Source organism: Cupressus sempervirens, chromosome 3 (assembly GCF_028749045.1).
Source record: "Cupressus sempervirens isolate cs-2001-9-10 chromosome 3, ASM2874904v1, whole genome shotgun sequence".
NCBI lineage: Eukaryota > Viridiplantae > Streptophyta > Pinopsida > Cupressales > Cupressaceae > Cupressus > Cupressus sempervirens.
In genome coordinates, this window is record NC_143120.1 from 831,437,243 (window position 1) to 831,453,196 (window position 15,954).

At 35.2% G+C, this 15,954-nt stretch overlaps 1 protein-coding gene across 10 annotated transcripts in view; it reads left to right on the plus strand.

Moving 5' to 3' along the window:
• Positions 1-15,954, plus strand: part of LOC149569361 (uncharacterized) — a 99,805-nt gene that overhangs the window by 5,418 nt on the left and 78,433 nt on the right. For 6 of the 10 annotated variants that reach the window (XR_016362740.1, XM_089822077.1, XM_089822072.1 and 3 more), the window contains exons 6-10: positions 9,581-9,629; positions 11,852-11,922; positions 12,175-12,294; positions 12,622-12,710; positions 15,391-15,439. Coding sequence is in view for 9 of the 10 variants with exons in the window: in XM_089822077.1 (XP_089678203.1) it covers positions 9,581-9,629; positions 11,852-11,922; positions 12,175-12,294; positions 12,622-12,710; positions 15,391-15,439 (378 nt within the window). In the remaining variant the exon portion in view is untranslated. Of the gene's footprint in view, positions 1-9,580; positions 9,630-11,851; positions 11,923-12,174; positions 12,295-12,621; positions 12,711-15,390; positions 15,464-15,954 lie in introns of all 10 variants that reach the window. The other 4 variants (XM_089822076.1, XM_089822078.1, XM_089822074.1 and 1 more) reach the window with 2 other exon arrangements.

The window sequence follows — 15,954 nt, forward strand, 5'->3', positions numbered from 1 at the left end:
TGTGTATGATTGAAGATAACATGAAATAGAAAGTTACTGCAATTTCAGAAGCAAAGAGATCATTTCACATGCATAGGTTCACAGACTTATCATAACATGAAACAACATCTGATCCAATGCACACAGACAAAGGAAACTCTAGAAAACACAACAAAATTTGTATTGTTTTCCCAAATTTGATGAGTCTGGTATCGCACTAATAGTATCCAATAAAATTTTTTTGGACCCCTCTTAAGTCTATTTAACATCTCTTTAAACTGTCTGCATAAGTTCTTGCTCAACATTTCTTGAAACAGATGCTTTTTAAGAATCGGTTAAACAAGGTATCATTACAAATGGCCGCACCATGGTTGGAACTCCTTGATAGGGAACAACTACCCAAATTTGAATCCTGGTCATAGATTTGATTTGATCAATGATCCTTGGCAAAGTTTGAAACTCATCGGTCAAGTTTTTGACATGGCAGGTTCACCATGTGTCATGTTCTTGCGAATTCACTGGAGCCTCCTGTGTTATTGCACTGCTTGCAAGTTTTTCTATTTTCCATTCTTCTGATCTTTACTCGTGTGCAGTTGTGCACTTAGCAACTTCCCAAGGATCTAGATCTTGCACAATTGCACAATTGATCTCCATTGTTGATCTCGTTTGATGTTTACAACCCTTACCTCCTTTGTTTCCTTGGTCTGTTGTGGCACTATATTTGGCATTGAGAGCTCCTTTGGCGATGTGGGCCTCCACGTCATCATTGGCATCCTTTCTGCTGAAAAGCTCCGGAGCCTCAGAAATGCTCCAGTGGATGCACAAGCCTGAGGGAAAATATGACTTATCATGTGGTGGTTGCCAAGCTGTCCTTTGTCACCTTATTTGATGTGGCATTCTGCTTGAACCATTTGAAAGCTCCAGCAGAAGCCACTCTTTTTCTCACATTTGCATTCACATTACCAGTTTAACCATTCTGCTGAAGCATTGGAGCTTTGAAAAGATTCATGAGGAATGAGAAACATAGGCATCACGTGAATGCCACATAATCCATTTCATATTATTGCTGCAGTACTGGAATGTCAGAAAGGTTCTAGCAGAAAAACAATTGATGCCACCTCCGATGCCATGTGAGCATCATGTGTATGCCACATAGGATTCCATTGGGGCATTGGAACCGCAGAATGGTTCCAGCAGAACCCAGTTTCTGCTAATGTTTCATCTGAGTTATCCTATTCATTGAGGCTAGCAACTTGGCTATCCAGTATCACCTATTCTTGATCTGATCTGGCAGTTCATTTGGCATTTTGATAACTTCTTTGGGCATATGGGCCTCCACATCATGACTTACATCTTTTTCATTGGAGCCTTCGAAAGGTTCTAGTGGAATGATGAATTTTAATGGAATTAAAATATGTTGCCATGTCAAACGTTCTTCTTGTTTACACCAGGGCATTGGAGCCTCTGAAAGATTCAAGTGGAACAAAAAGCTCTTGTAAAACAAATGCTTTTTTCATGCCATCTGCCATGTAAACCTCATTTTCTTCCATTGAGGCATTTGGAACTTCTAAAAGGTTCTAGTAGAATAGAGAGTTACATCAGAATATGTTGACATCAACACTAGGACCTACCACCTAACACATTTGGACAATTAGCTTCAAATAAACCTTAAACATTTGCCATAAGGATTTTCCATTAGGAACATAGGATCAAATGGGACTAAGCTGAAGGAATAAAACAAAAGGGTGCGTAATAAAGACTCAGGAAAAAATAAGTGCAGATTGGGATACAACGAAGCCCAGGAAGATGGGACCAGTCGCAAAAATGAATAAAAGGACTTAAGTTTTAGCTTAGGTGACCGGTGATCGATGACAGCTAGTTAACATTAAAATATAACACAAGGTCCAAAAGGAAACTAAGGTCATAGGGTTCTAGATTTGGGACTTATAGGAAAGCCTTAACACCCACGAAAATTGACTAGTTGGTGCACAGGGGTATGAAAAAAATTGAATTCAGCCAAGTTGAAAAGTAGGCGGACACATATGAGTAGAAGGATTTTCACAGTTTGTTCTATATGAGATATTTGTAATTTTTTGGCAGAGGCATGGAGGGGAATCTGTTGCTTCCAACTGGAATTCCCCTCACCAGTGCTCCAAACTTAAAGGTTCTTGTGTCGATTTCATTATGGTTCGTCATTCTTCAACATTTCATGATTTTTTTGTTGCAAATTATACAACTATTAGATTGTTTTAAATTCCGATACCTGAAGAGCAGGGATTTAAACGCAACTGTGCATTCCAATTCTGTTATTTGACTGTTGACAATTTCAAGCTGAACAACTTCTTAGATTGGTAATTTCCAGCAAGGTAGATTAATTTTAGAAAGTATAGATCAAAGTAACGAGAATCGGAATCAGCAAGGCCAAATCGAATCACAAATCGGCCATGAACAAGAATCAAATCGGTCACGAATCGGCAAATTTAAAAAACCCTTGAAATTTAGAGATCTTAACAATTTAAAACTTATTTCATGCACCCTTTATTGAATATAACTTAAACACACTATAACATCATCAAATAGAAGCTAACATACATAAATGATAAATACATCACATACATAACTATGTTACACGTGAAATGTAATTTGTAGCCGAAGTAAATAGAAATCATAGGATCATAATCAGTCAAATCATAGAATGTATGTAAGATGAAGATCCATAAGACATCAAATCATAACTGTATGTAAGATGAAGATCCATGAAACGTTTGTCTGTTGGTATTTGTAAACAAAATGAAAAAACAAGGCTCTAGCTCAAGCCTCGTCATCATCCTCAAGTTCGGCTGCAGCCTCAGCCTCAGCTTTTGAGTGTCCTGTTTGCCTTATACATGGGCATCTAAGGTAGGTCCTAGAGGACTGTTGAGTCTTAGCCTCCTCATGTAAGATGGGCTCACTAACAACATCACTAGGGCTTGTGTTTGTACACGCGTGTGTGCATCTGTTAGTGCCTGAACGTGCTCTAATTGCCTCCTCTGCCATGGCCATAGCCTCAACCTCTCTATCTACCTGGTCAACCCACTCATGATTTGCCTTAGTGAAGATTGGATCCACAACCTCAGTGAGCCGCTTTGATTCTAGATCAATCTCCTCTAAAATGATCAGAGAGAAGTTAGTTTCCAAAATCTGTTTGATCTTAAGACGGAGGTTGTAATGAACAAAGACAAGATCATTCAACCTCTGCATAGACAACCTATTTCTTCTCCTTGAGTGGATATGCTCAAACATAGACCAACTGTGCTCACATCTAGAAGGGTTGTTGGCTGACTCAAAATACGGATGTCAATTTTCTGAAGTTTTGGGGTTGTGCGCCCAAACATTTGCCACCATCTATCTGAAATAAGGGAAAACAAAAACAATTAGTCTCATTTACAACTTTAAAATTACAAGATCAAAAATTAAAATGCACAACTTATAAGCCATAAGCGTAAGATTCAAGAATATATTATTTTTACCTGACTGTATCGTTGTCTGAGCATTTATCAACCTACTAGAGAAAATTGGCCCTTCTTTATTATTGAATTTGTCTAGCTCAAAGGTTGCAGCTGTGCTATCCTCATCACCACTCAACCTTTGGATCACTGTATATAGGCCGGTGAGAACCTCCTCATCTGCCTTGAAGTTAGGACAAAAACTTAATGCTGGATTCAGATAATAAGTTGTTGCATGGATGGGTTGGTGGAGCTGATTCTGCCATCTCCTATCAATGATCTCCCAAATAGGGACATACTTCTCTTGCACTCCTTCATATTGGGCTCTAATAGCCTGCTTGGCCCTATCCATGCTCTCATATATGTAGCCCATAAAGGGCTTTTCCCCATCAACAATTCGTAGGAGAGATGTGAGGGGCTCAGTGACCTGCATATAATGTAAAAAAAAAACATTTGAGTCAAAACTTAAATATAAAACTAAAAGTAAAACTAAATCAATAAATAATTAAATAATAAAAATTAAATACAAATGTTAAATTGTAAAAAATTTACCTCAAGAATTTGTTTGGCAGGTTTCCAAAAAAATCCTAATCAAAGATGCAATTCAGCACATCTACCCTTGCAGTGGTTGTAGCATAGGAAGTTGAAGTCCACTCCCGCCCAATAAACATGCTCTTGAATTTTCCCTTTGATGTCAACAAGGACTGCCGTGTGATCAAATTCGAGGCAAACCTCATGATGCTTGGACGAGCTAACTCCTTGCCTCCTGTGTAGTCCCTCATTGTGCTAAGGATGAATGCATGATTGTAGATAAACTTGCATATATTTTTGGCCCTTTCCACACATGATTTGACCCACTCAAGCTTGTCAATTTCCTCCAACATGAAGTCAAGGCAATGTGTTGTACAAGGAGATCAAAATATGGTGGGGTGCCTCTCCATCAAAAGTTTACCTACAACAATTTTAAATTAATTAGAAATTTGAACAATTTAGGAAACTTAGAATTAGAAAAAGTTAAAAATTCAAATAAATTTATTTTCAAAACTTGAAAAGTTCAAAGTTTACTTGCAACAACATAACTTGCTGCATTATCCGTCACCACCTGCACCACATTTTGTTCCCCCATCTCTACTGTGACTTCCTCAATAACATCACATAAGTATGTGGTGTTATTTATATGAGCGAAAGCATCGATGGATTTGAGGAACATGGTATATCCAACAAAACAATGAATTATCATAGATCATCAACAAATTAGCAATCAACAAATCAAAATTTAAATTATTGAATCATGACTCATAACAATGCATGTAGGAAAGTAGAATGATCAATCACCTCCATAGGAAACAAGAAAATTGAGGAGTGTAATATTCCTCCTATCCGTCCAACCATCAGTCATGATGGTGCAACCCTTTTCGGTCCACTCCTTTTGGTAGTCCTCAAGTTCAACCTTCATATCCTCTACCATTTCATCTAAGAGGTATCCACTCAACTCAGCATTAGTTGGGGCTTTAAACCCCAGACCACAAATGGCAACCGCATCTATCATGTTTTGCCAATAAGAAGCCCTATCACAAATAGATTATGATTAGAAATTTAAGTGACAAATCATGTAAACTTGTAAAGTGAATCTATGATTAATCAATGAATCATTAAACAAGTAGATATAATTAGAATTTTACTTTAACCTTAAAGAAAACAAATAAAAAAGAATCAGTTACCTGGCTACAATAAATAGAATATGCAAAAGTACCAAAATTTGCAAATTTCTTTTCTGGCAGCATCATGAACCTCCTTGTTCAAACCCTCCTCAAGCGTGGGTTGTGAGCCAATGGTGCGGGGCACAAAGTAACTATCCAATTTGTTCTTCCACACTCTAGGCTACAATTGGTTGGACTCAATCTCAGAATAAGAACAAGTAGGACTAGCATCAACACTAGCACGAGCACTAGCACTAGAACTAGGACGAAAAGGAGGCCTAGAAGAACCCTCTCCAACACAACCTACAGATGTGGATGCCAATGCGGCTATGGGAGCATAGGAACCAATAGCCCTTAACCCTTCAAGTTGCCTTTCTTATTTAATTTCTCTTGTTCATATTTTTTTAATGGCTCTAAACAAGTGCATCTTGCCTTAGCAATTTGTTTAGTGTAAATTGTAATATCATGTCTAGGTATAGCAGCAGTGTGGTATTTGAATCTATAAATGCCACCAGAATTTATATCTTTACAAAACATACATTTCGATTGATATTTTATTCTTCCAGGAAAGTCTTCAATATATTTCCAACATTCATCTTTTTTTACCCATTGTGGAAAATGAAAGTTAAGGCTGCTGCAATAAGAAAATTCAAGTAAAACCAAAAATATTTCCTTTATTTATGTTCCAATCTGTTGTTCGTGGGGCAGCCCTTGCTGTTCGTGTTTGTTTCTTCTACGAAGTTGGTTCCTTAATGTGGACCTATTGTAGATCCTTTCCCTGTGTTTGCAGAACATGATTGTACTTTACGTGGAAGTTATCCTTCATCTTTGCTCGAGCCTTGTTCTTCGCTGGCATAGTGAGTAACATGCGATAATTGGCTGCAGTGAAGTTCATATGGTTAAGTGACTTCCTGTGGTTTTGGGGACATTTTCTTGGATGTGGACCTATCCTTATGGTCGTAGACGTTTGTTTTCTTAGTTGTATGGTCACTGAATTTCCCTTTTGAACATGACCTATATTTTTGTAATAATCTTTATCTGTTAGCCGACCTATGTGTCTTGATGACTATATATTTGTGAGCTTGCATGTAGATAGGCAGTAATATCTAAGAAGAAGAATAAGGTTTTGAATCATAGAGCTTTCAAGCTCGCTGATTGTAATTCTGTTGTAGAAGTCTGCAAGCAGGTAGGCCTTATGCCTAGCACATTTTAAGGATATTGTCTCAGCAGATCTGCATTGGAATACTGTTCATTGGTTGTTCTTCATATTTGTGTTGTGCTTCCATGTGTAACTTTAGCAGGGTGTTTGGAGAGTGATTCATTGCATCGTTCCCCACCTACCTTGCATCATTCACCATTAAGATTCCTCCAAGGTTGAGACCACTTAGCTTGCTACCTCATTTGCAAAACCTTTAGCAAGTGTTATGCCGTATGAACCATTCATTATAAAGCCCCTTAAGTTCATCATTTCATAAGTAGGAAATATTTTCCACAAGTCAAATTATAATATTTCTATTAGGATTTAACTATTTAGTTTTTGACTCAAACTTATTGTCCCATGTTTCTTGAGTACTAGTTCACAAGAACCCATCTCTCACGAGAATGAATGGAATACTTTACACTCTTTGCATCTAGGTGATGCTCATAGGAATGAAGCATTTGGCCTTCCTGAGAGGTCACCCAACTTGGTAATACTCCAACTCAAATGCGCTTAATCATGGAGTTTCCTCCACGATTAGCCCCACTTAGCTTGCTACCCGATTTGCTAGGCATTGTTTGACACTAAGTGATGCCATAGGCCTATGGAATCTTAGAATAGTTGAAATTGAGTATTGAAGAAGGCCTAGATATTGAATAGATTGCAACATAATTATCCATTGAGGGTATTCAAACATGGAAACATTTCTATAGATATTTGCTTAATTCAAAGATGGCATTAAGTATAAAAAATTCCAAAACTTGAGTTTAGTGGTTCATTTTATTATTAGGAACAAAAAAGGCATAGTAAATTACACTAAATAAAATTTCATGGATGAATGTAAGACATGAAATATTATTTTTGAAGAAAGGTGAATAAATAGAGATCAAGACAACCTAAGAGACAAGTGCAATGTCTAGATTGCCATGATCCTGTTTTGATTGTCATTTCATATTTTGTACTCTTGAAAATGGACTGACATTCTAAACTATAATAAAGACCTCTCTTGTTTTACATTTAGACATGCAATACATAGGAAAAATAAATAAGATAAAATAGATATTATTGATGAGAGTTATGCAGACCCACAAGAAAAGAACGATCAAAGAGAATGGGAAAGAAAGCAAAGTGGCACGCACTTGGAAGACTTGTTGGTATAGAGGTTTCCTTTGATTCCAACAACCACATAGCAAGGTTCAATGGCTTATATTATATATGTGAACTATATAGGGATGGTGAAGACCTAACATCCAGGTAAGTGCACATGCTTCAGAGCAGTGTTATAGGACTCTGTGAGTCTCGAGCCGAGTCAGGGATCCAGAGATTTTTGGCCTCTGAACTCTGATTTGGCCAAGTACTGTAGGGCTCACAGAGTCCATGGACTCTCCTGACTTGGAGAGTCATATGGCAAGAACTCTGCCATGACCAGCTGAGTCATATAGTAAAAAATAAACAATTTTAATGATTTTTTTGGCTTATATGATCGTATTGCAATATCAAGTTCCAAAAACTTGTAATGATGATTCCCAATAAGGCAATCAATATGGAGTAGTACAAAATTTCTTCCATGTAGCAGGTATAAAACATAACAATTTGTCTATAAAGCAGATTACAAATAGGATTTCACAATTTTTTTGCTAAAAAAGTAGTGTCATATTATAGACTATAATCACAAAAGTCTTGAAACTAGGTATTAAAAATTTAAAACAGCACTATCAAATTTGAAAGCATTGAAACAAATAATTTTTTTTCCTTTTAAAGAATTAGATATCTCCAGAACAATAAAACAATTTTATGGTTTGTGAAAGACTGAAAAAACAAATATCTTTTAAATGGTCATTTGACAAAGTTAAAAGATGATGACATTTGAGCAATTATATACTTGATATCATTTCAAAAATTCATAATGATCTTTCTAATCTACTTAGAACAAAAAATTTAAGTGAAGCAGTTACGAAATAACTTGCATGGTAGAAGAATATAATATGAAAAAATCCGTAAACACTTGATAATAATATGCCACTTTGAGGGAGAAACCTCGTAGTCCACTTCAAGGGAGATACCACCAGCAGTCTTTAACATGTACACAATACTCAACATGATGATAATAAATAACGTATACCTTCTATAATTGTAGTTTAACTTATTTCTTTCAAAAAATCACATTGATGGTTATGTGATCAATGCAAACTTGTGCATGTGTGCAAAGTAGCTTTTAGTTATCTCAATTATTGTGTCTTTGATGTTAAATGACTAAATGATGCTTGAAAAAAGTTTTAAATCCTTAAAAATATTTGAATTTCTTGGGTTTTCCAATTTGTTGAGTTCCTTTCTGAGTCCAAGCCCAAATCCAGCTTGCCGAGTCCGAGCCTTGTAAGTATGCTTGAGAGTTTGATGTGATTGATGGTGGTTCTCTATTCTAGCTTTTGGCATGCGTTGCAAACACGATTTCTTCAGTGAAGTTATTTTGTTCTTAGGTAAAATAGTTATTGCTAAGACCAGCAGTAAAGCTTGTGAAAACTGCATCTCTTTTGTATTTTTCATAAATAGCATATTATACACACGTTGATTTCTGTCCGATCTTCATAAAGGCTAACTATTATTAGATACCATACTGTTCAAAAAGGAGGGATTTAAGACATGCTGGGGCATCAACTTATGAGTACAGTGGCGTGTTCTCTCTAGCTGAACCCATTCTAAACCTGCAATTTATCAATGAATGGAAGATGCAATGCATCAGCATGCTCATTGACAATGAAAATTATCCATGATCCATTTTATATGTATACACTATAAAGTCACAATTTTGATAGGATGTGGTTTGTAATTAGATCATGTCTTTATTCCAATATGTGCTCTCTGATTCCAGATGTACGTTTTTCTTTTCCGTCATTGTACATCTTGCTAGAAATTGATTCATTATTTATGAATATTTATGTTCAAGTATTATAAAGGTTGAAACTAGCAATGGGTGTGGATCACAATAATTGACATTTTGGATGAACAGTCATAAATCAGATTTAAATGGAAGGTTTTCTTGTTCTTTATTAATGATCAGTACCTTTAACCCATGAGAGCAAAAATAAAATTCTGTTACATGCAGTCCTTATTAGTCACTATAATTTTGGGTCACTTGACTTATGTTGGTCTTTTGTGGACAATCTCTCTCTCTCTCTCTCTCTCTCTCTCTCACATTGACAAAGCTTAGTTTTTTGCAGGGTGACTTGGTCAAAGTGTTTGCAAATGACCGAAACAAAATAGCTTGTGGTAAGATTGGTTAGATTTTGTCTTTAGATTAAGATATGATCAGATCATGTATTGACATGAAATCATAAAGCGTTATATTTTACACAACCAGTGGCTGCCATTCATTAGATAGATGATATCTAATGATACAAGTTTACTATGTTGGAGATAGTGTTGAAAGGTATACGCATTCAAAATCTTTTTTACATGGAAGTGTGTTGCTGTTGAATTGTCTAAGATTAACTTTGTGACTATTTGCTATCCATATATTTCAGCGATCTCTCTCTCTCTATATATATATATATATATATATATATATATATATTTGCATCTTAATCTTGGGTAAAGTAAATTTCTGAAATTAGGCCATGTAAATGAGAAATGTGTATTTTAATTCTTTAAAAACCAAATTTCATGGAAGTATTAGTAAGACTTGTGATCTTACTTTTCTAGGCTAGGCTTCCATCCATGAAAACTTTTAAAAGCAGTTGTACAATTGCAAACAAATGCGTGCTGAGCAGTTCTCTGTTTTGGTGTTTGGGTTCTCGGTTCGGTCAATTTATTAACATGTTCCATGTGAGGAATCCTAAAAATTAACTTCCACAACAAGTTATATGATATATAAACACTCTTCACTAATATGGATGTTTTCTTAAATTTTTTGGTTCTAAGTTCATTTATTGAATTTAAATAGAAGTCAACAAAGGAAACTTTATTGAAGGGAGACGGGGAGGACATGATTGAAGAGAAGAGATTCAAGTATTCTACTGACAGTAAAAGGCTAGAATTGTGTAAAAATGGCCTCATATAAATCTAGTATAGAGAAAAGATTTAAAAATTTCATAGCCAATAGAGGGCAACGAAGCAACCTGTATTGAAGGAGAGGGGTAACAAGAATAAGTTGTTCTATTATTAGGCTATACCATATATGTAATCTACTATGTTCCATGGCATTGTGGGGACGGGATAGGGGGACTGGAGGGGACACATTTCCAGTGAGTTTCCTAGAGGGCCAAAAATAGGGGACGGTAGGGTGTGTGTGTATATCCTAGTTCTCAAGCACTCATATATGGTGTTGGTTTGGCTGGGCCAAAACCATAGGGAATCCAGGCGCTTGGGCCATACCTGAGATGAATGCGGACCATACTTGGATCACACCTAGACCCAATTACGGAGCTTCTTGCATGAATCTTGTATCTTAGCTTCTTGATTTGTGGTGAAGGTGGTTAGGATATGTGGTGTCATTTTCTGAATTCATGCAAATGCTACTTGCAAACTAGTTGCTGCATTAGACAAATAAGTTATTGCATTGGGATGCTCTAATCAATGTAGTCCCAAAACATAATTGAAAAGGGCATAGATATGCAGTTTTCACCATTACAAGTATATAGCATCATTTTACTGCATACATATGAAAAAATTCATGTTTATAGAAGATATTTGTTTTTAGTTGGACCTTGCATGGTGAATCTTATAATAGCGGGTAAATTGGGTTGAACCCATAGTGAATCTGGGTGTATGGCTGCACCACTCGGTCTTGGATTGCACCTGAACCTAATTCCAAAGCTTTTTGCACAAATCTAGTATCTTATCTTTTTGATTAGTGGTGAAGTTGATCAGATTGTGGTTGTCATTTTCTGAATTTATGCAAGATATGTCACCTGCAAACCAGTTACTGTATCAGGTAAACCATCTATTGCATTGGGATACTCTGACCAAAGTAGACCTAAAACATAAGTGAAAGGGAATAGGTATGCAATTTTCACTATTACAAGTCTTTAGCATCATTTTGCTGCATACACATTTAAAAAAATCATCTTTACAGAAGATGTTTTTTTCCAGTTTTGGCTAAAGAATCTTATCATAGTGGGTAATTTTGGTTTGCTGTCCATACCCAGGGTTCATAAGGTGGTTACATCATTGCATTTATTTGTGTTATCTTTTATTTTTATAGTTCTCTTTTAAATATGAGAAAAGGGTGTATACATTGAATATATTTTAAGCTTGAAATGTGCCTGGTATCGTCCTTAATGGCATACCTTTGTATCACATTTGATATGACCCTTTACCTGCTTTCTAAAGAAAGTGTTTGTAATGGTTAATTGTCCAAGGTAAATGGCGACTCTTTCTCATTTTCTTTACTAAAGTATATTTTTGGCCTTTTAAAAGAAATTCGAGTATATGAATATCTTGAATTCTTTATTGGTAAGAAAGTTATCTCAGTAGTCTCTCTTTTGTCTCAGATCCCATTATGCAACAGCAAATAGAATGTTACTTTTTGGCAGGAAAGGCTGTATTTAATGTTCAGTTATCAGTAAGTATCTTACAAAATGTTGGAATCATTAATACTACAAATTTAAAAATTCTTTGGCCATTTGTTTTTGTTTTTCAAATAAATTCTCTTTTGTTAGGGGATTTCCACATGTTAGAAATTCTGACACCCCGAAAGTACCTGCATTTAGACAAACTTCAGTTCACTTTTTATCTTGCTGCATGCAAGAAGCATGTATAATAATGTCTCAAATTCATTCAGTCTATATGTAATTAATGGTAACAATTTTTACAGGTTGGTATGCTCGGAATCTGGGAACCTGCTATACTGACTCTACAAAGGTCAACTTATGAGATAAAGGGAAGCAAACCATGTAGGGACGTTGTTCATGAGAAGTATACCTCTGAACTAAGTGTAAGCTCTCTCTAATTCTGTGTTTTATTTGTGTCATTAGGAATACTGGGGGTTGAATATGTTAATTTGCATTTGCTTAATCATGCAAGCCATTCAAAACTAGTAGCTCATATATACAGTTTATCTATGTTTATGCTTTACAGATAACCTTTTTATTTTTGTTGTTTCTATATTTGTTCATTTTGGTACATGAGATTTTTATTGATAAGGATCTACAGTTAGGAAGAGACATTGGTAGAAAAATTTATGTACCTTGTTTTGGCAGAGATTTTATGGGCAGAAACTAATAATATACTGAATTCTATTTACCTAATCTTGAGGCTGCAGATTGTGATTCCCTATGGACATGAGGCACAGTTCATGTTAACAGACTCTGCTGGACATACTATTGGTTTAAGATTAGAAGAGGACAACCTGTAAGTTCCAGTATGAACTGTCTGTATAATCAATTAATGTTCAAACTTCAGTTATCCTTTGTTTTGATAATTGTTATTTTGTTCCTGGATAAAAAAGACATAAGTACCAAGATGTGGATAATTGTTTTAGCTGTTAATCTTGAAATCATCAAAGGATCATAAAGTCTGATAACCTTTCTCTTTAATCATGAAAATCTGAAGATTTAATTTGATGTTTAAGCCAAAACTGCTGAAAATTTTACCTGAATAAAGCTAGGTTGATCAATTGATCAATGTTGATTAAAGCTAAATATTGTACCCAGTTCAAGGTATCAAAAGTAGAATTACCTTTTGCTTTTTTCTCATTTTTCACCACTTGGAATAGGACTTACATTATTATTTTTTTCAAACATTGTCAAGTCTATCATTTCTTTTTCTTGAAGACCAACCATTTCTCGTTTAAGTTTATTGATGAGATTAACCAGCCTTATGACTGTTGGCTAATTTTTTTATAAGGTCAAAAATTTTTAGGTTGATATAAAGCCAATTGAGTTTCATTTCAATTTGGTTTGGCTTTCTATATTTACTTTTGGCATGTACTCTTATAAGATTGAGATATGTTAATAAAATCATATAGAAGCCATAGTATTTACGATATTGTCTACTACTTTACACCAAATTGTGTCTTTGGATTTATATACATGGAAAACATTACTATGAGCCTTAGGGAAATGAAAGTAGTGTGAAATACTAATAAAAAACAAGACATCTCTCAACCATTCCATGTTAATGTCCTTAAGATGAAACACATATGCATACCAAAATATGTGTCTCTATTTTAATGTCCTTACCACCTATTAGAAATAAACATTCATTCAAGGTTGCCTACCTATGATTTGTCTCAGTGACCTAATGAAATATGACAAATCTTTGACGGTCAACCATGTTCCAACATCTAGCTCTCAGTTCTGTGCTAAATTTCAACAAACGACCCAATTATTTAACGAGTTTGTGTGGCTAGGGAATCGTAAGAAGTAGGTGGATACTAAGTGCATTTCCTAGATGTTTTTTCTCGTAACTTTTTTGGTTTTTTAAACCTTTAAAAATTATTGAAAATTGCAGCTGATTAAATCAGAATGTTTTCGGGAAAAAAATGTTTCCTCTAGAGTTTTTTAAAAAATCTCAACAATCGGGATTTTTGAGGATTTATGCTTCTCTGTGTAACTAGTACCCGTATGCACACCCATACCGGAACTAGTAACTTAGGAATGACCTCCTTCAGACCAGCATCCCCTATGTCTTTCTGCCTAAGTTACCGGTTCGAGTTTGGGTTTGAAGAACTGGTTTGCTGATGCAACAAAATCTTGAAATGGGGTGTGGGTTCATTTGGGTTTGTTAGTACAAAACCGGGTAATGTGTGTGTGTGCAGCCTAGGAAAATGAATCAAAATTAGAATGCTACATAGTATCATAAAAACAACAAAAACACTATTGTAATCTTAGCATCATATCTATTATCAACACCAAACTATTAAAATAATATCAAGTTCAAGTATCATTGTTTTAACTTTCAACAATTAAAACTTTATGCTAAGTTTCAATAATCTAATGGATTATCTAAATCTTGATTTTCTTCTTCTTCATCAAAGGCATTATTTGGTTCACAAATATTGTCAATGTTATTGGGATCAACTGCACTAATAACATTATTGCTTTGCAAGTTGTCCAACACTTATTACTTTTTCATTGTACAAAGAGCTTGTTTGTTTGTAATTAGCATCCTACTTGAAAAATGTTATATGAGTAGCTTGCAACTCCCATCGCCTATTGAAGACATTATTTAATGTTTCAAATATGATTTATGACTGGAAGAAATCTTCAGGACTAGTTTAATTTGATGTAATAAATATTTGAACTTCAGCAAGTTTTGTTTTGTAATGTTAAAAACTCAAATTCTGTAATAATTGTTTTTTGTACTAAATTATAGAATGTCCCCAATGGAACTATACTTGGTTCACACTTGGTCTACCCGGGTCTTCCCTGGTTTGACCTAGGTTTGACCTGGAGGAACCAACCTGCTTGGGTTTGAACCCAAGTGCAACCCAAAGGGAACCAGGGCTAGGACCACGAACCAGTTTGAAATTCTCTAGGTTCGAAGGGCTAAGGGGAGAACAGGGTAACTAAGCTTTCTGCTCAAACATTTTTTGAGAAGCTTGGGATTTTCTTTGGTTCATTGTTTATAACTTCAATTTTTTTTTTATATATTTAGACTAGAAAGAGAACCTTGTCCACTATGGTTTTAGAGTAACCGTTACTACTTATGAACTTTAAAATTTCCCCTGGATCATTTCCGCTTGCCATTAGTTTAATAGATCATTGGCTTGTTTACTCCATGCTATTTTTTTCTTGTTATTTCATTGTTGGCACCTTTTTTGTGGTTACTATGCTAAATGGAGCAAAGAAGAATATAATACCACTTTGTGTAATGATGATTTTCTTTTTGAGATCATGCAACTTATATGGACTGTGCTCTTTTATTTTTATTTTTAATGTCTAAAAATACTAAATATTAACACAGAAATTAGCTTTAAAGATGGAGTGTTTTCTTTTTCTCATATCTTCGAGTTCTTTGAAATAGTTGAGAAGTTCAGTTCATTTTTTTGAAGTAATAAATATTTCAATAAAGATATTCATGTTTGTAGGAGGATGCGAGATGCCATTGTCCTTACCATGAGATTGTTTAAGAAGCAGGTACTTATCAAATCTCTTGTTCAGGTTAGAAGCTACCTTGAAAAATTGTAATGGATGGAAAGTTTTTATTTTCATTTCATGTGATATTCTCAATCTTGTAAAACAAATATTCTTTGATCCAATATTTTGCGAGTGCTGTTATCTCCTTGTTTTAATATGTTTGAGCTTTGAAACATTCAAGATTCAAGAACTCAAGGCATTGTCATAGTATGAAATTTTCCGTAGTGTATGTAACGAAACCTTTATATTAACACTGGCAAAGATTATGCATTCAAATTGTATCTCTTAAATATCAAGAAAGTTAAAAGCTTAAACCAATGCATGATTTGAGTCCCTAAGTGGAAAGGAATGTGGAAAGTTTAATCCTATTGCAACCTTACCGCCAGTCATGATCCCTCTCTGAGATTATCAGATTCACCATATTGATCCTCTAGAAAAGGCTCAAGGGAATCTCCATTCCCCTCCCTCTTAAGGAGGTGATGACCTCCTCACAGTGTAGAGACTAACCAAGCTTC